The sequence below is a fragment of the Zalophus californianus genome, chromosome 3 (assembly GCF_009762305.2).
Source record: "Zalophus californianus isolate mZalCal1 chromosome 3, mZalCal1.pri.v2, whole genome shotgun sequence".
NCBI lineage: Eukaryota > Metazoa > Chordata > Mammalia > Carnivora > Otariidae > Zalophus > Zalophus californianus.
The window spans coordinates 168592146-168612962 of NC_045597.1; the positions used below are offsets into that span (position 1 = coordinate 168592146).

General features: G+C 38.5%; 1 protein-coding gene across 4 annotated transcripts in view; it reads left to right on the top strand.

The window, feature by feature from the left end:
- Nucleotides 1-20817, top strand: part of UNC80 (unc-80 homolog, NALCN channel complex subunit) — a 225023-nt gene that overhangs the window by 109032 nt on the left and 95174 nt on the right. For 2 of the 4 annotated variants that reach the window (XM_035726865.1, XM_027590727.2), the window contains exons 24-28: nucleotides 3118-3253; nucleotides 6106-6239; nucleotides 12067-12232; nucleotides 17303-17506; nucleotides 19275-19375. In XM_035726865.1, coding sequence (XP_035582758.1) covers nucleotides 3118-3253; nucleotides 6106-6239; nucleotides 12067-12232; nucleotides 17303-17506; nucleotides 19275-19375 — 741 coding nt within the window. The remainder of the gene's footprint in view (nucleotides 1-3117; nucleotides 3254-6105; nucleotides 6240-12066; nucleotides 12233-17302; nucleotides 17507-19274; nucleotides 19376-20817) is intronic. The other 2 variants (XM_027590728.1, XM_027590729.1) reach the window with 1 other exon arrangement.

A 20817-nucleotide genomic window follows, 5' to 3' on the forward strand; every position in this document is an offset into this window, starting at 1 on the left:
GGAACAAAACATCTTAGGGGAAAATAAACTTTAATTCATTTAATCTTCCCAATAAATTTATGAAGTTAGACATTATCTCCTCTGTCTCCTTCCTTGGAACTCTGTCTCCTCCCCCTTTACAAATGTACACATTCCCAGAATTTGTTATAATTTTTTTCCTGCATAACCTCCCCCAGGACTACATTTATTCCTGTGTTTCCAACCTTAACCTGTATGCCGGTAGCACAGACTTCTCTATCCATAGCACCATTCAGATTCCAGGCCAACATTGCCAAATGCACTCCAGAGGCATTCACTTAATACCCTGAAACACAATCTGACCAAAGTAAAACTCTTCTTCCCATATAAATACACCCCGATCTGCAAACCTTCCTGAACTCTCTATTTTTATAAATGGTACCACCATTATCTAAGATGGCAGCCTTTGAACATAGGCCAACCTCCCTTCCCTTACTGACGCCACTCTTCCTTGCCACCAACGTCCTCTTAGGTCACATCTTCATTCCTTCTCATCTGGATGACTAAGATGGTTTCCTATTTGGTCTTCTTCCCACAGTCTCCCCCCATCTGACCCATCCTACACACTGTCAATAAAATGATCTCCATATGGCAGAGCCCACTTAAAAGCAGAACATTCATCCTTATCTCCTGGCTTCCAGACTTGCCCCCTCTAATTCATTCTCCAAGCTGCTCTCACAGTGATTAGGCTAAAATGCAAATCAGATGGTGTTTCTTACCCACTTAGAATGCTTCAGTGGCCCTCCTTTTCCCTTGGGATAAAACCCAAATTGCTTAGTCTGGCATCACTGCTCTCTCTTAGTATTCAAACCATACCAAGATTATGGATGTTGAAGTCAAATGAGCTAATATAGCTAAAAGACCATTTATCTCAATCCTTTCTGTCTAAGAGGTATTCAATGATAATAAGTTATTACATTCATTTTTGAAAGGATACATGGTTTGTGCATTTCTAGGCAGTTAACACAGAGTCTCTCAAATGAGTAAGGGTTTTCCCCCACTCACACATTACCCTTCATCCTTCTTTAGAATACAAAATGAAGTTCGGATTCAAGAACTATGGGATCTAGTCCCAGTCTACCTTGCCAGCCTTCCTGCACATGATTTCCTCTCACAAAAGTGTGCTTCAACCATGTGGTTTACTTGTCAGTCTCTGAACACATCAGTGCACTTCCTCGATGGATCTTTTGGAACTCTCCTTCTGGAGTTTCCACTCCTCCCCTTCCGCTTTAGCCAAAACACCAGTCCTTCAAAATCTACAGCAAAGAGACACTCTATGATTCTCTGACTGAATCAAATCTGTCCATCTTCTGAACTGTTTAAAGTGCTTTTTGTCTCTTTTGACATTTAATGTGTTATCCTGATGTGTTGTTGCCTCGCCAGGAGACTGTAAGCTCCTTGAGGGGAAGAGCCAAAAAACAGACACCCTGTATTTGAACCCCAGACCACAGCTTGCTTAGCCACCTTGAGCTAAGGTTTAAAATCTACTAGGGCACATGAAGCAAAGATACTGACATACTGTAACAATTTATTCAACTCTGTTTTATTTAATACCTAACAAATAACCTCACTTAATAAATATTTGATGAAGAAAAAAAGAACAAACCTATCCTCGAGGCATTTTTTTAAGCCTTGGAAGAGACATGGAGCTCTAAATTATTATTTAGACATTTATTATTATCCCAGACAAGTTCGTTTTCTGAGCAACCCTTTAAGCTTTATGAACTGTGGATTTAATGTAAATTGCTTAGTGTCAACATCCTGGAATGATCGATGCAGATTTTTTTTTCCCCTTTGAATCTCACTATTAAGTTTGTTGGCTCCCCTCCAGACTCATAATTGCATGTCTCCTTTAGAGAAGATCTCCAAAATAGTAACATCAGGACAAGGCTTTTTGTTGAGGTAGTAGTTTTTGTTTTTATATTTTGTTTCATTTGCTTAAAACTTCTCAGGGTAGTACCTGAACTTTTAGGAAGTTGTGACACCTTTTTTACACTGCTTTCTTTCTCATGGATAGAGTTTTTGTTACTTGTCTCTTAATTCCAGAGTTTAAGGAGACCTTTTTGCTTCCAGATAGCCAAGACATTCAAACAACTTGTGTTTTCATTTGAAGACATATCCTTGTCAGTTTCCAGTAGAAAGTCTAATTTCATGCATGCCCAGAATCCAGCAACTTCTCTAAATATTTGAAAGAAGTAATACAGGAAGGAAGAATAAAATTAGCTGGAATGCACAGAGAAACCAAGCTGTCAAACCCCAAGTTCAGTGCTCATTTTAGCTTTTGACTCTCCTTCCTAAGCACGTGTCTCTTCTTGTCTTGCACACAGTATATAATTGGAAAATAAAAAGAATTAGAAAGAGGTGGTGGCATATTTTGTATCTTTATGGAAAATTCCTTTTGGTAAATCAGACAATAGTACATGATGATTCAGAACAGACAGCAGGTATTGGTTCTATGTTGATGTTGGATACTCTACCAAAAGAATACTTAGTATTTCTTACTAGTTTATAGGGTATCATGGAGTGAGGGACAAAGTCTATAAAAAAGCCATTAATTGTGTACATAATGGCAGATATAAATATAACTGCTGTGCTAGAATTCATGCCAACCTCCAACTCATTAGCATGGCAGTGACATTCTCATAAAATAGCATAATCAGAAGCACTTGGAGGAACTGTGAATTCTTGTTTTCTTTTTTTACTACAACAAAATCATCCATTAAAAACAACTGCATACTCCCTTGTAGGAGACCTATAAAATAGATGACCTTCGAGTAAGTGGAAATGTTTTCAGAAAAAAATTTGTATGAGAACACATAGGTATTGTTCCGGTTCCTATAAGTCTCCAAATAACCTTGGAGATAGTGTCAATGCCATCCACCTCTGGGTTTCCACATAGGGAAACGTGGTGGCAACACCATCGCGGCGCATAGAGGAGGCTTCTGCGGTATGTTTCGGTATCAGTCTCTTGGTTTCATGTGCCCTAGTAGTTTATACATACCTTCTCATTAACAGTTGCTTATGACCTCTATAATGTGAGAGCCTATTTTACAGTCTGACATACTTTGTGCTGTTTCGCTCTTTTTCTCCCCATGGTAGGCGATTGGAGTCCGATTGAATGAGCTGTGCCACGGGGAAAGTGAGAGCCCCGCCAACCTGCTGGGTCTCATTTATGATGAGGAGACCAAGAGGAGACTGAGAAAGGAGGATGAGGAAGAAGACTTTTTAGATGACAGTAAGGAGACTCCCTTTACTACAAGAACCCCTGCTTGTAAGAATCTCTGCTTTAGGAGCACTTAATATTTCTCTTTCCTCTTTCACATTCTTACCACCTTCTCATGTCTCCCCACTGCGCCTTTTCCCCTATTCCCTCTGCATGGATGTGATGCATGTGCATAAAGCCACACAAAGAGAGGGCGAGAACCAGAAAAAGGAGACTATAGACAGAGACAAGGAGTTGCAGGCAATATGAAGCATCCGTTGCCTTGTAGTCTATGACTCTTACTATTACACAAAAATTAGTTTTAGGCTTCTCTGAGCAAATAGAGCAGCAAATTACTGACCCAGTAGAGGTTTAACCAGGTTTTACATTTTGTTGTTGCTCTTGGAGATTAAAAAAAAAATAGACCAAATAGAATTGAACATGAAATGCTTCCCAGATCATTAAAGTAGTGGATTCCTTAGAATAATTACTAACATGTATTTAACATGAATTTGAAATATTAAATAATTGAGATGGTTAGACTGTGAATGTCTGCTATACTGTACTTATTTGTTAAAATTAGAAGCGAGTTCTGCCATAGAAGAGTAGAGACAAAGAGATTCCTGACCATTCCTCTTCAACCCCATTTTGTGCACACATGTGTTCTACACCATACAAGCTTGTTGTGTATGTGTATCACTGCCTTTTCTGGGCCATACAATTCCTAAACGGTAATGGAATTAGTAACATTATCTGGTGAAGACAGTGAGGCCTCTTCCTCTTGACTGTCCCGAGTGATTTGAAACTCAAATTCCCTGATTATGTTAAAGACTGTTCTTAGTTAAGTGATGCCAACCCTACTTCATCTTTCTAGTCATGAAATGTAAAAGGATGACTAGGGTGTAACAGTGTGCATAATTAAATAACAATCAAAGAAAACTTATTACCTTTTTTCCCACTTTTATACTGAGGATTTTTTTTGCAGTCTTTTCTCATCTTTTTACCCTTTCTCAGCTTTTATCGCATCGGAGCCAATTTTCTTGACTTAGCTGTTGACAAAACACCAAATTCTGACATCAGTCTTTCAGCCTACCAGTGAACATTGGCCTCCAAAGATTCCCTCAAGTTCACAAGAGTCTAGACTATCCTAGAATGCCTCTGAATTGTAGAATGGAGAACGGAATTGGGTCTAATCCTTAGGACCCCTTGAGGGCTATCCAGCAAACACAGAACCTAGTGAAGGCCTATCAGAAGCCATCCCCAACTGCCCTGGATCTCCTAGGGATCCTTCAGAACAGAGAGGAGCTAAAGCAACATTAGATGGATGCATCCTCACAGGCCAAAATGAACTTTAATCTCCATGAGACCACAGAAGTATCTTTTACCATTCGTTATGCCTGGTACTTAGGCTTTTTGATGAGAGCATGTAGGACTCAATTCTTGTTCATTTTGACAGAATATTTCAGATGATAGTTACAGAGTGCCTGGACTAAGACCAAGTTCATTGTTTACAGGATTAACAAGAAGAATCTGGATGATAACCTCGGGACAGATCCACAAGTTTATACTGAATATTTAGTGTTAGATTATTGTTTAAAAACTATTGCACATCCAGACAATTTCTAGAATTATGTAGTCTCCACTGAATATAAGATTGGAATGTCTGGCTTATTTCTACTTTCTTGTCAGTACATAACTCATCTTGCATTTAAAATATAATTATGCCTCAAGAAAGTATCAGTCTAGAAATTCTAGAGGAGTTTGTCTCTTCAGTTCTTAATAAGAGGTAATGTCCTTATCCACATATTATCTCTGGAGGAAAAATAATGGTTTTCATGAGGAAGTGATAACCAGATATCTTCAGAAAGAACATAATTTCCACCCACTCTCAGTATAAGCCATGATATATATATATATACATATATATGTGTATATATATATATATATCCTATTCAATTAAGAAAGCCTAATACACAGGAAATATTTTAGAAATATGTCTAGGAATGTTGATATGTAATGATACTGTGATTGTTTGATGCCTTGATTCAAAATAGATAAGTATTTTATTTCTCTTATGAGAGGCAGAACTCAGCATTGCTTTGGTCTTCTTTTCTGAACACAGGTAAATTTTCTGCAGGATTAGTGATGACATATATCTGAGAACTAATCCTAAGAATTTTAAAAGTCTCTGGTGTCACCTTGGCCATTATCTGCCATTATCTGCCTTTAGAGCAAAATCTGGGTCTATGATGGAGGCAACATTTTACTCATTCAAAGGCTGATATTCTTCAGAGCAAAGGAGAGTATTTGCCTACTTCTAGTGTAGCTATGTTTTAATATGATAGGCTAACTTGTATGATGTGTATGAAAGAGGTGATCAAGTATGCTTTGTCTGTGCTGCAGAGACACATCTGGGCTAGTGGAAGCAACATCACTGCCCTCAAGATAGATAACTCTCATAAAATGAGCTGGCAAGATTTTTGTAGTGCCAAAACTAGTTCACCGCCCTGTACATAGTCTAAATCTGATTAAATTAGCAGTGTGAAATCTTGCAAGACTGCTTTCCATTTCTGTTTTTGTTAAAAGGCTTTTCTAGCTTAGTGGGCTGTGTTTTTTTACTCTATGAGCCTTAAGGAAAATAACTTAGTTCTTACTGACTGATATTTTAATACTAAGGAACTCACTATTGAGTTACAAAATGGAGGAAGAGAGAGGTAAAAGTAACGCACAGATTACGCTAAAGGGAATAGGTCAATTGAACATGAATAGGTAACATTCTCATATACAGTCTCATTTTGGACATGTGTAGCTTTGTCCATCAAACCGTGCCTCTCTGTATTTTTTATTGGTTTGTTTCTTTATGAAGGAACTCTTTCATTCTGTAGGTACTGTGAACCCCTCTAAATGTGGCTGCCCCTTTGCCTTGAAGATGGCAGCGTGCCAACTTCTCCTGGAGATCACTACCTTCCTGCGAGAAACCTTTTCTTGCCTGCCCAGACCACGCACGGAGCCTCTGGTGGTAAGTAAAGCATGGGTGTTAATAATCTGGCTACTCAGAGAGGCCAGACATGTGGCTAGGTTTTGAGTCTCCACAGTTTCCTCAAATGCCCAATGGCCAGATGTATCATATAACTTAAAAAATTCAACCAAGGGATCTTCATATATAAAATCTCTTTTTTCTATTACAAAAAATAATAACTCTGAAGTTGACCTTGAAATTACTGAAGATAGCACCACTGGGTAAAACATTGGATCGATCACTGTCAGTCATGCTAGGAATGGCTAAGAGCCTTTTGACCCAGAAGAGGTCTTAGGGATTGCCATCTGGGAGACACAGAGTCCATGGAAATGAAAAGTGTGCTCCAAATTGGAATTGTGAACAGGCTTGTAAAGGTGAAAACCATAAGATTATATAACTTGTTTGAACAGAATTATGATTGGTGCTGGCAGAGTTTAAGCTATCTAATACAGGATTGGCTATTTAGCTAACAGGTGTTACATGATCTCTATTTTAATCCAAAGTAGAAGGATGTGTTCCAGAAGGCGGTGGAATTGCAGTCGACAAGTGGCAATTGACAAAAGTAAAAACTTCATGGTGTTCTGAGAAGTGAAACAGGAGACATACATAGGCCCTGCTTCCTCAGTATCCTTTGGTCTCTATTTTGAGTGACTCTCTTAGCAATGCTTACTTCCTTGTGAATCTCTCATAAGCCTTTAGGTTCCTTTACTCTGCAAACTATGAGGAGTTTTACCAGCAGCATATTTTAGAAATTACTGACAGAATTTTTTTTTGTCATAAAAATTTAACAGCTCATAAATCCATATAGAAATGTGCTTCCAATGAATTCTCTCATTTAAGTTATGGGCAAAAAGACTTGCTTAAGAATTTAGCACGTAAACATCTCTAAACATATATTTTTATTCCTGCTGTACTTCATATGGATGCAAATAGTCAGAAGAAGGCCACACATGGACACACGCACGCGTGCACGCATGCGTATGCACACACACACACGCGCGCACGCATACTCCTGCACCATTAAGGCCTGATTTGTTTAGCAGAGTATACCAACGCTCTGCAAGGACCAGGCGTCTTCACAGAGTGTGTGGGATGGGCACACTTCAGAGCCGATTTCCTTGGCCTATAGTCTTCTAATAGGCACCAAGTTTCCAGTGGTTCTTTCATTATGGGCACCATCCAGCCAGAGCCGAGAAACCAAATTCTTTTTATTTTCCATTTACACAGGACTTAGACTACTCTACCAGAAAAATTGTTATGCAGTCTATGCACCTCTATTTTCGCCAATTTTACGGTCCACCAGCTCTCCTGCTTTTTTAACCAGACTGGGCATGAACAAGGCCATACCCTAATCCCTGCAGGGAAACCGAAGAATCGGTGCTGTTATCCCTGAGCACTGCCTCCACCTCTGGTTTTCCAACGTCCGGAAGACCTGTTCCCTCACTCTCTCAAACGTAAAATGGATATTTTCAAGTTGGAAACATTTGTGGGTAAAATGTGTGTTTTCAAGAGAAACATACTGGTATTTGGACTGTGAAACTACATTATTTGCTGTCAGGGAAGTTCCTCCTACTGCTCTTATTCCATTTTCCTATTAACCTGGGCCTTTAATTTTCTGAATGTCACCTTTACTGTTAGATTGAGACTACTCTATAAAATCAAATCAAGGCCAACATGTGTGTTTAAAATCAAGTGGGATGAAATATCTGATCTGTGAGACCTCTATTAGTGCTACTTTGTCAACATTCTAATTATACGGAAGCCTTCATAAAAGCATGGTGGCACATCTACTTTTCATTTTTTCAGATTTTTATTTGATCACCATTCTGATCCACTGTGACTTAAAAAAATAAAAGTCTTAAAGTTTGACCCAGTTATTTTTGTTCTCCCTTTCAATTCCATAAAGCTCGAGTTTAATTATCCCTTATTATTACAGTAAATTTCATTCAAAAAAACAAAACAAAACTTTTAAAAATTGCTGTAGAACCAACTCACAGTCAAGTGGAAAATGCAAGAAATTAAGCTAAAACAGAGCCTTCAGTCTTTCAGTCAAGGAGAGGAAAGCGTTCACAACAGCATCACCTTTAACAAGGCCTTAGAGATCCTTCATTCATTACCCTGGGATTTTTATTGTCCAGTGTAGGTATGCATTATGTTGGGATGTGACCTTTATAAAATAAATGGGAAGCTTTTTCTTGTTTTTAATCTAACTTTACTTGATGGGGGAAAAGAATACACACATACCTTAAGTTATATTCCAACCTACTATAAACAAACAGTGAGTTTAATAAAACCGTTTTACCAACACAGAAACTGTAAATGCTGCAATTGTTCTTTACAAAATTGTACTAAACAGTGAGTCTAACACTTTAAGCATAACTACCATCAATATGAACTATTATAGTTTTAACAAAACACTTCCTGCAAGGGTATCTATAGATCTTGAAAACAAATTTTTTTAGTTCAGTAACATTTTTAATAACAGTAAAAATAATAACTATCCTAATGTACAAAATAATAAAAGTATAAGGTAGTAAAGCAATCATATGAGAAGCTACAGACATTCTAGAATCTGTGGCTTGAGGATGGAAGAAAATCAGGAACATAAACTTTCTATGAGAGAAAAAGTCTTTTCGACAGAAATTGCCATAAGGGGCCCTTTCCAAAATGGATGAGATTTTCAGGTGAAATTTCTGTTTGAAAAAGTCCTAGTTATATCCAAAACGTGGAAGAGAAAGCAAAAGAACCGAAAGTACAATAATTTAAATAAAAGTTCATTAGTTTCGGGTGCCTGGGTGGCTCAGATGGTTAAGTGTCTGCCTTCGGCTCTGGTCGTGATCCCAGGGTCCTGGGATCCAGCCCAGCATTGGGCTCCCCACTCAGGGGGAAGCCTGCTTCTCCCTCTCCCACTCCCCCTGCTTGTGTTCCCTCTCTCGCTGTGTATCTCTCTGTCAAATAAATAAATAAAATCTTTTAAAAAAAAAGTGAATTCGTTTAACCACGGTTGTTTCTTGGATAGGGTCAGGAAATCCCAGGAGGCCACTCACTGGATTGGTTGGGGGATGGAGGTAAAAGAAAAGGCAAAATGATATCAAAAGGTTTTAAAAGTTGATAAAAAAAAATATTTTTATCAGCTTAACAGTTTTTTTCCCAGATCCCTAGATGCAACTTAAATAATGTGCTTTTTTTTTTTTTAAAGAGCTTCTGGTAACATACTTATTCAATGTTTTCATAAACCATACAAATAAATAATGTCTTAAAAAAAGAAAAAGCATTTTTACAAGATTTATAATCTAAAATAACATAATAATCAAATCTTTTTCTAAATATTAACTTCCAAACTTGAAAACAATAAAGAAATAATAGAGATAATTTTGTTTGTAAAACTGCTGGTCTATTCACATCTTTACCAACTGATTTAGTGAAACCAATAACCAATGGCCAAACAACATAAATTAAAACAAGTAATTCCCATCCAATGGGTAGATGAGTCCACAATAATAAAGAAAAAAAAAAACCGTAAGGAAGTCTGTTGTCTACATTCATTCATTAGAGAGAGCAACATATTGGATGCTTTGGTGCAAGATTTTGCTAGGGGCTGTACCAAATATGCTGATGGAATTTAACAAATCAGGTTATAAAAAAATATGCTGCTGGATTCCAAATGTTCCTAAAGTTAAAAAATCAGAAGCAAAACACAATTTACACATACCAAGACTAACTAATGAATATTTATTGGGAGTAAGACTATGAACAAAAGGTGGTGTGATAGAGGAGTGGAGGTGATACAGAGATAAATATATTGAAACAGGAGAACCAACACATAAAAAATTATTTCCTGGTGTGAGATATAAAGTGACCCTGAGAAGGAAGCAGAAGGGCCATGTTTGGGCAAAGAAGGGGCTGGAAAAACCTGAAGAATCTTTCTGCAAGAGGTCACATTTGAATATAGCTTTGAAAGAGAGCTGGGATTTTGACAAATGGATGAAAGAAGACATTGGAAGAGATAACGACTTTTGAGAATCAGAGTTGTTATATTACTTTTTATCCCAAGTAAGAAATTTATGTGATTAAGTTTGGCTACTAAAATACAAAGTATATTAGGTTTTCTATTTTTTTCTAAAAGGGATTAATTTCAGGGAAACAATTGTATTCCTAGAATATTTTTTGAAACACTAAACACATTCCATGTAGTTCCTTTACTTTTTGAGATGTGATCTAATTTTCTAGGTACCAAAGTATAACTTCTGTTCTTAATTAAAAGGAAAAGAAGAAACATCATGTAGAGTCTAAAGTTTCATTTATTGGGGCGCCCAGGTGGCATCGTTGGTTAAGTGTTGGATTCCTGGTTTGGGCTTAGGTCATGTTCTTAGGGTTGTAAGACGGAGCCCCTCATCACTGCACTAAGTGCAGAACCTGCTTGGGATTCCCTCTCCCTCTCCCTCTGCCCCTCCTGCTCGTGTTCTCTCTCTCTCTATCCAATAAATAAATCTTTCTGTTAAAAAAGTTTCATTTATTAACAAAACCATAAAATTTCAATCTTGGTGCAAAATGGGCTTTTAAAAAATATTTTTGTTTTCCATATCTATATGAATCTGAGGACTTATGTCATATTTAGAAAAAAAAATGCTCTATAGAAATAAAATTAGCATTTTATATATTTTTCCTTTATCAGGTCCTCCAAAAGTGTTTTACAGATTAACAGTTAAATATGATCTTCTGATTGGACAAATCTGCATTCACAGAATAGGTCAGTTTTCAATTTCATCGACCAAATTCCAACTTTCCCTCCCCAAGGCTTACATTAGGGTATGGGCTCACACTGTTCATAAGCAGACAATCATGGAACCCCTCTTGTATTTCTGGAAGGGAGTGAGAAATTCTTCCAATGCCTGATCGTATTTTGAGCCTCTGGACCTCACATATGAAACTTCTTAAGTCTGAAATGCCTTTCTCCACTTGTTTGCTAAGCTACCTTTAAATCCTCACTACAAAACTCCAACATCACCTCTTTATTCATTTTCTATTTCCGCAGAAATTTAGCTGTTTAAAACAGCAAAAACATAGTATCTTACAATTCTAGAAATCAGGAGTCTGATAAGAGTTTCACTGGGCTAGAGTCCAGGTGTCAAGAAAGCTGTGCTCCTTTCTGGGACCCCTGAGAAGACTGTTGCCTTGCCTTTTTGCCATCTTCTTGGGCAACCCACATTCCTTGGCTCACGGTCCTTTTTTCCATCTTCAAAGTGGAAAAGCTTTCTGTTTTTAAGGATTTGTGTGATTAGGCTGGGCCCACTTAGCTAATCCAACATAATTTCCCATCTCTGGGTCTTTAAGCTAAATCCACATGCACACAATCCCTATTGCAATGTAAGTTAACACATTTACCTATTCCTAGGATGAGAGCATGGACCTCTTTGGGAGGGGGGCATTATTCTGCCTCCAAGTCTGATTTCTAAGTTCCTATTCTGTCTCTCAGTCATATTCAATGCATGATCATTTAATAAACAGATAAGTGCCAAAGATGCAGTTTAAACTGTGAACAAAGAGTTAAAAAGGTGAGGAAGCTAATTCTAGATTTGAAACAAGGTGTGTGCTTTCCAAAGATAAAATGTGAGAAAAAGGGAAAAACTATGAGTTAGGGAAGATTTTGTTTAATTCAAGAAACATCCTTAATGGCCACAATCTGAAATTGGCATTAGAGAAAGAGGAATTTGGCTCTGTGCAATTCAGCTGGGCGCAATTCAAAATGGAGGGAGGTTTGCCACAAGACCAATGCAGTGCTGAGGAGATGCCAGCATTCATGTACTCCTTCTCACTGACATCACAGGACTTGGAGAGCTGCAGACTTCGTTTGGATCCTGAGTTGGACCGGCACAGATATGAGAGGAAGATCAGCTTTGCTGGGGTCCTGGATGAAAATGAAGACTCCAAAGATTCCCTCCACAGTAGTTGCCACACCCTCAAATCAGATGCAGGGGCCGAGGAGAAGAAAGGTATTGAAAAGCAAGAATTTTTTTCATGTTTCAGTGTTTCTCATAGGATATTTGGCCTGGGGTCCACACTACAGAATTGTACACCCAAAGAAGTCCAAAACTGTTGGCTATGTACAGTACTGTGTCCACTTAATCATGCTAGTTAGGAGCTGGACGCGACAGTCTGAGAAGTTTTGGGTTGTAATTCCAGCTCAACAATTCTCCATATCCCACTGATGCCATCGGTTATGTGTCAGATGAACCATTATTTCGTGTGCCAGTAAGAAAGAAAAAATACTTCCCATTCAGCCTGTATGCAATACTTTCTTATCATTTAGTCGGCGTTTCATTCTTACTGAAAGAGGACTTTCAGACTTAATTAGATGCAGATTTTATTATCAATACATATCATTCTTGTACAGCCAAAAAAAAAAGGGGGGAACATAGAAATAGAAGAAAGTGGTTAAAGTTTTTCTAAACGATCTTCAATTCTGGGTTCAAATTTCTTAATCACTTTTCAACTCAGCTTTGTCAGTGTCCATGTTTTTTTCTCTAGGATAATGTCCTCTGTGTCGTTAGACTGTTAGTACTACGTCATGTCTTAAATGAATCTGTAAAAGAAGGAAAGCTGTTGGTGCTAGGTACGTAAGCCAGCGTGCACCTATATGAAGCTAGCTTGACCTCGTACTCACTACCTGCTTCGAGAACGTTGCCAAACACATCTGACTTACCACCTCGCGCACTCCTTCACCCAACTACCATTTGGCTCCTTGGAGATAAAAGATACTGGCACCATCCTGTACATTTTGTTGCTGGTGCTTTAGATGCTCTCATGGACAGAAGCAATAACAAATGTGTCACAACTGCTCCCTGGCACTAGTTATTCTAAGATGGCATCAATTGTAAGACAAATCTCAATTTCAGATGTGTTAAAATGTGAAAAAAACTACATCTTAAAATGGTAAGCTATAACAACCAGTCATATGACCTTGTCCAAGTTGCTTACCTTCTAAGCCACAGTTTTCTCCTCTTTCAAATTAGGTTAATGACAACTACAGCACTGTGATATTGAAAGCTTTCAATGAGACAATGCAAGCCAAGCATAAACACAGTACCTGGTACATAATACGTATAGAATAAATAATTGTTATTTGTTTATATCATGAGCCTATAGACTAGAACCCATGTGGAAAATTCTAAATATAAACTAAAGATTACCAAGTTTTAAGTTGCTTTCGAGGGCTCCTTAAACTGTTAACATCTCTATCTGATTTTGCTAGTCCTTAAATTCCACTGCCCTTCAATATTTTTCTAATGAATTTTGATTAAAAGAACATCAGTACATTTGTTAAAAGAGTCAAAGATTATTTTATGCATTTATGTATTTTCTGGTATCCTATAGAAAATGACTCAGTTAATGTTGGATAACTGAAGGAATGAATGATTCCGGGAAGGAATAGCCCTAGATAGAGAAAACATAAAATCTTTAAAATCTTCTAAGGAATGGAGGTACACTGGAAAAGTTTCTTAATATTTTAATGTCAGATTGTTGTCATCACATTTTTAAAATGCAAATAATCATTCTATTGTATTGAATTCATGGCAAAACAACAATTTATTAGCCAAGTCTTAGCAATTTCTGAGCATGAAGAAGTGTCAAGTCAATATTTTTACAACTATTACTTTTTCAGATAATGCTAACTGCATATGATGACAAACTTACATTTTTAAATATATCCCAAGGGGATTTTTTTTTTTTTGCCTATTCAAAGTTATTATGCTAATTATTGCTTAAAGTAGCTGAAGTAAAAATTCCTAATACGGACATGGTTAACCTTGACACATAGTAAATCCTACACCATTTAAAAAAATAAAACATCAGATCAATTGTTAAGAACACTTTAATTTCATGATTATCATTTATGTAAATTTCCTTTGATGTTCAAAAACACAAATGCTTAGTATTTTTTCACCTCATAGAACAGCTATGCTAATATATGAAAGTTGGTTAATAAATGAACAGAAAGCTGAAACTATAAAGTAAGAACATATTCATAAAATGTCCTTTACTGGTAGCGAAAATCTTGAAGATTCCTCAATATTCCTTAATCCTTTGATAAGTTGATACCAGCTGCTAAAGCCAGGGGGACTCTGCTAAATTACATTATTAAAATTTTATTTAAAATTTTATACCATCTGTTTTTATAAAAGCTAAAACTGTTGTTCTTGAAATAAACAACCTGAGGACAATTCGGATTCTACCAAGGAAAACAAATGTGAGATAATTCTTAAACTAAAAATACCTGCCTAAAATCCCCAAGCAAGGTCCGCCACATCATTTTACCCACATTCCACAAACAAACTAAGACTGGTTTTCCAAAATACAGACACCAAGATATGTCTGATTATTCAACAATCATCTATTGAGCACCTGCTATATGCTAGGCCAGGTTCCCAGAATACAGCAATGAACAGGAAGAAATATTTCCCACATATATTTCAGTTTTTATTAGCTAATAGTTCATGATAGTGAATAACATCAAAGACTAGACTTTCAAGTAAAGACAAATGATAGGAAGCGAAACAAACGAAGGTCAGAGAATTGGTAGTGACCTGGATTGGGAGGGATGTAGTCAGAGAAGGACCCCATAAGTGGCAGTGGGCAGAGACGTAGATGATGTGAAGGAGCCAGGCATGCAGAGTGCTGAGGGAGGAGTCTTCCAAGCAGACACAACAGTGAGAAGTCGGCTCTGATGCAGGAATGAATGTGGAACATTCGAAAAGGGCAAAGAGACCAACATGGTGGTTACAGAATGACTTGGAAGATCAGCAGGAAATGGAGTCAGATAGGTAGGCAAAGGGCAAATAAATAGGATCTGTAGATATGGTTAGAAATTTAATTCTGTGTAAGTGTGTCTGAGTGTCGTTGGCAGGTTTTGAGCAGAAAGGTGATATAATATGTGTATTTATGCTTTATGTATTGAAAAGATGAGTCAAGCTGTGGGAGTGGGAGTAAGCAAGTGCATTGAGGCAGTTACATTAGTCCAGGGAATAAGTAATGGGGCTTTCAAAATCCTAGGAAATTTCGAAGCGTGGAGCTAGCAGGACTTGCTAATGGAGACAATGGGTGAGGTGAGAGAAAAGGGAAAATGATGTTTTATCCAATTTAGATGTATTTGTTTCATTTTCGTATTCATGTTGTCATGGAGGTAAAGGCTGACACTCAATGCTGTATGAGCTCAACTAATGGTTTTCAAGTACAACATTAAATCTGAATTCTAACTGCTATGTCCTTTGTAAATAATCAATGCCATAATTCTTAAACACTGATTTTTAGCGCTACAGGATATTTCCAATTATCTTTGGCAGTAGAATAGGTTCTCAAAATTGAATTTCTTTCAGGTCACGTTAATTTGGGATTACTTTCCCAAATTTGTATGGTAAGAGGTATCATGAAATCAGGCAAAGAATGCGAGAGAGTATCTTGTGTAAAAAAAAAAAAAAAAGAAAAAAGAAAAAGGAAAAAAAACTTCTCTAACTTTTTTTCTACTTCCCAATCTATCTTGACATGAAATTGTATTAGTAGTCATTAAAAAATGATAATATTCTATTTCAGATGTATTTCAGGTGGGTCATTAAAGCCTCAGTTAAGCCTAAAAATAATACTGAAAAAATGCAGCAGATGAATTTTGTGCTATAATTATAATGGAGCATGATAGTCTATAGTCTTTGTGGAATTTGTCTGGCTGGGTTGCAAGAATTTCTATCCAGATGTAAAATTCTGTCCAGATGTGTTCGGGGAGGTCTTTGCCAGCTCAGTGGTGATGATTTTAATCTTTTTCAATCACAAGGGTAAATCAGAGATTAAGCATTGCACATTACTCAACAGGAATTCTTCTGGGCTCCTTTATATGGCATTGAAAGTCTACATTTAATTACCATCTTGTAGTGCTATACCATTTCTCACGGTCACATACTCAGTCTCCTGTGAGTGAGCAACCCAAGGCTAAAATGCAATCTTTCTGATTGGAACTTTTAAAAATATTAATATCTATGCCTTAAATAATTCATAAGAAATCTTGTTCCTGTAAGAAGAAAATCTTACAAAAATAATGGCCCCTTCTTGATAATGACTAAGCTCTGAAAACTTTCTTTATCCCGTCCTTATCAAATCACTGGGTGACAACAGCAAATCTCCAAAGGAAGGGGACGTAGGAGTGTAAATGACTATGGGGAATAAAGATGCTTTAGGTAAAAAAAAAAAAGAAAAGAAAAGAAAAAAAAGTAGGTTTCAAGTTTAAACGTGTTTCTTTTACCCTTTTATCTTCCTCACTGATGACTGTTTTTTCCAGAACACTAAAGATGAATAATGCATGTTCTTCATGGTACATATAGACTGTAAGGTTGGCTCAGGGTGTTGCACCATTTGGACTCACATCCCACCCAGCCTTTTGCCTGAAAGAAGGATGCTATGACATCACTAGGTGCATTGAAAATGGAACTATTTCACACTCATGTTCACCCAAAGCACACCAGTGAAAACAGATCCTTTAGTGCCATTGCTGAGGAGCTGAGCGGAACCCACTGCTGACTGTTGGAGAGAGAAGCGCCTCTTGTTTTTATTTCTTAATGAGGTATTCCAAAGGAAGGGGTTACGTGAAGGGGTTTGCATAACTCACATAACTCTGCCAGTCCCATGTCAAAAGAAAGACAAAAACAAATGGTTTGTGGTTCTGTTGAATCAAGCAATGATGTTATGTGAATGTACTAAGAGTCTGAGATCACGGTGCTACGAGGGCACACTCATGCTTGTGAACCCTGGGCCAGAAAGAGAGCAGGTTGTTCCCAGCACTGATGAGCTATGTGTGCAAGAAAGAAGCTGCACCAGCCCTTCCTGGTGGACCCAGCCTCCTGCCTGCTTAACAAAGCTGCCTGACTCGGAGGCTGGGGAGAAGCTCCTTGTCCAGACATGCTGCTCATCCCGGCCAACAGAGAGGAGGCTGTTCAGGGACAAGTTGGGGAGAGCTTGGATCTAACACTGGCTGGGGAAAACTAAGGGGGAAAAAGCCCTATTTTATTCTTTTAATACAGTTCCCAGCAGGAAGATCAGGATAGGAGGTTCCCGCCTGCTCCAGATTAAAGGAACCCGCAGTTTCCAGGTGAAGAAGGGGGGTTCCTTGTCCAGCATTCGCCGGGTCGGCAGCTTAAAGAGCAGCAAGTTACCACGGCAGGACTCAGAGTCCGAGGCTGAGGAGCTGCAGCTGTCCCAGAGCAGGGACACTGTCACTGACCTAGGTAACATAGAGGAGTGGGGTGTGCAGGGACGTGGGGGGTAGGAAGACAGGCCCTGAATCGTGAAACAACTGAAGCCCATTTTTCTTACACATCAGGAGTTGGAGAGCAGAGCCACAGGCTAGACCACACATTCAGTCTGAAAACCACACCGCCCTTTAGAGCAGGGCAAAATGTAGAAATTCCCATGGGGGCAGCTACCTAAAGGTCCTCTGTGTTTTAAAGTCCCTATTTCACAGTCAGAAGAACAAAACTCTCAGAGTGGAGAGATTTCGAGCCCTGACTATGACCTTCAGGGGGTCAGTTAATGTCTCAGGGGTTTGTTTTCTCCAACTATTCAGTGGGAATAATTCTATTTCCTCCTCGCCTACCCTGAAGGGATGCTCTAAAGATGAATTAAGGGATGATTATAAAGTATGTTAAGTATCTGAGCATGAGCTCTGTATACAATCAAAGCATTAGAGGTGAAGGTTGTCCCTGTAGGATCCAAAGAGACTCTTGAATCCCAAAATGTGTTAGTCCAATGAGCCTGATGGTCATCTTACTAGCAAGAAAAAGAGTAAGCAAGTATGCGGATAGGACTCACCAGCTGCTCAGAATTTAGCTATCAGGTAAAAGTTAAAGTACGTTTTCTTTGCCACTCAGGCCCTGTATGAGGAGCAAAATAGAAAGCTCTCCTTTCTAGGCAAGTTGTTTCAGAAGTCAGTCAGTAAATGTGGATAAATTATCAATCAAGTCTACTGAAATAGAAGTTGAGTATATCTAATCAAAGAGAGTCTAAAATAGGAAGTATTTCTACACCAACCCTCCCTCACTTTGGAAAATAACTAATTTAAGCATTAGTTAAGATTCAGCTTATTTTTTAAGAAGACAGTAGGAAAAAAAAAAAACCCTGTGACTTCATTTGTTACAGGCCTGAAGTTGTAAGAATGTCATCAATTAGTTGGGGGGGGAATATTTCAATTAATTATTTGAATTGGTTAGTTCAGCCTGACCAGTTGAATCAAAATAGGCAGCCCAGAGGCATGGTTTTGTCACAGACATGACCCAGGAAAGCTTTTAGATTTGAGGGCAAAGCTTTCTTGTGTGGTAGATAATGTAGTGAATTCCTGAGAGAGATGTCTCCAGACTTTTCTGCAGAGAAGAGTTTAGACAAAAAGATTGTCAAGGATTGTCCATGATTGACCACAATTGCTTATAAATTCCCTTAGGTTTTTTGGTTGGGTTTTGTTTTTGTTTTTGTTTGTTTTGTTTTGTTGTTTTGTTGTTTTTTGGTTTTTTTGAGGCACCATCATTTTTGAGATAAGTCTGACAGCAAAGTTAGGGGGCACTGAGAGCGTGACACTAGCCCTAGTCACATCAGCAGAGGGGGCAGCAGCACGCTTATGGCCACTGCAGGGTGCTTGGTGTCCCTACTTAACTACACCTGCAAGGTCTGGGCAGTCTGGAGTGGATTTGAGCACACTCAATCAATAACTTGCTCATCTCAGCAATTCAAGGACTTGACTCTGTTTCTTCTCTGCTCCCATGTCTCAGAATGGAAGCCACCATAACAGAGATCATAAATGTCTTTGCAATTGCCTGTTCAGCTGGTGGTGAAGGGAACAGCTCCTATTAACATTCCTCCACTAAAGTCAGTGCTATGCCCTGTTAACCCACTGGGCCGTGGTAGTCTGCCCTAGGATTCAAAAGCATGGACAACTCTAACATACTAACGTGCTCTCCAGGGAGACCGAACAGTATAACCTTTCTTGGCATTTTTCTTTTGAAGAAGGGAGTCCTTGGAGTGCAAGTGAGCCCAGCATCGAGCCAGAGGGAATGAGCACTGCTGGCACAGAGGAAAATTACCACAGGAGCATGTCATGGCTGCATGTAAGTAGGAATCTCAGAAAGAGACCTGAGATCAATTTCTTTTGGCACTGAGAAAGATCGATGGAGTAAGGATGAAAGAGTATATGAAAACCATCAATCCAATTTAGCCTCTAAGAAGAACCATAGGCTTTTATTTCAGCTGAACCTCTGAATCCTCACTAGGATTGGTATTCTGTGGGATTGTATTCAGTTCAAGCTTAACAAAAACCAGAGTTTCTTTGTTATGGCTGGCTTGTGGGTCAACATAAGTCAGGAAAAACCCTGAGGGACCAGGTCAGTTTGGTGACCAAGACAGCCTAGGTACCACAGACGAAGGATTACCGTCAGCTTTCTACAGGTTACCACAAATGCCAAGAGCAAGATCATGGTGTCAGTCTTGTGTCTGTATACATCTAATTGTAAACCAGAACATGGAGATCCTAAGATGACAAAGGTTACACTTCAAAGGGCTCCTCAGAAATCATGGGCAGGAGGGGATTTCAGGGAAACTTTGGGCATGGATTAGAGTTCAAGGTTCAGGCTGGGCATGAGGAAAGGATGAGAAAGTTAAGGAAGCTTAACATCAGATCCGCAACTAGCAGGGTACTGCCTGCGCTGTTATTGATCTTAGGTATGTTCTGTACCATCTCTTCTGATTTTCATCTGACTTCCTGGTAGGGTCAGGTAAGGGCTGGCTGGTACATAACGCTCCTCAGAGTTTACAGTGCTGTGTCTACACAACTGGCTAATCCCCAGAACTGGCTGGAAGTGACCCCCAGAACCTAATTTTGAGATTCTCTGAGGCAGGCTGTTTTTAAAATAAACTCTTTAGTGAAGTCCAACCTACATCTTGAAAAGCATAGGAAACCTACGTGTACAGCTCAATAAATTTTCACAAAGTGACAATCTGTGTAACCACCAGCAGGTCAAGAACATTATCATGCCTTAGAAGCCCTACACACGCCGTCTACCAGTCACTACTCTCCCCTAACAGTAACCACCATCCTAACTTCTAACACTATAGATTAGTTTTGTCTGTTTTTGAAATGCATATAATTGATATCATATGTTATGTACTGTGTTGTGTTATAGTTTGTTTGGTTCATATAAGGGTACATCCTCCAATTTTGTTCTTCTTCAAGGTGACTTGGTCATATTCATTTCCATTTAGAATCACCTATTAACTTTTTATTTTTTTAGAGAGAGAACATAAGTAAGCAGGAGGGGAGGAGCAGAGGGAGAGAGAGACAGAATCTTAAGCAGGCTCCACATTCAGCATGGAGCCAAATGCAGGGCTCGATCTCACAACCCTGAGATCATGACCTGAGCCAAAATCAGGAGTCAGATACTTAACCGACTGAGCCACCCAGGTGCCCCTCACCTGTTAATTTCTATAAAAAAGCTTTCAAGTCAGCCTTATAGCAAATATAAGCATCACTTCATATTTGGGGAAGTGAAATCTT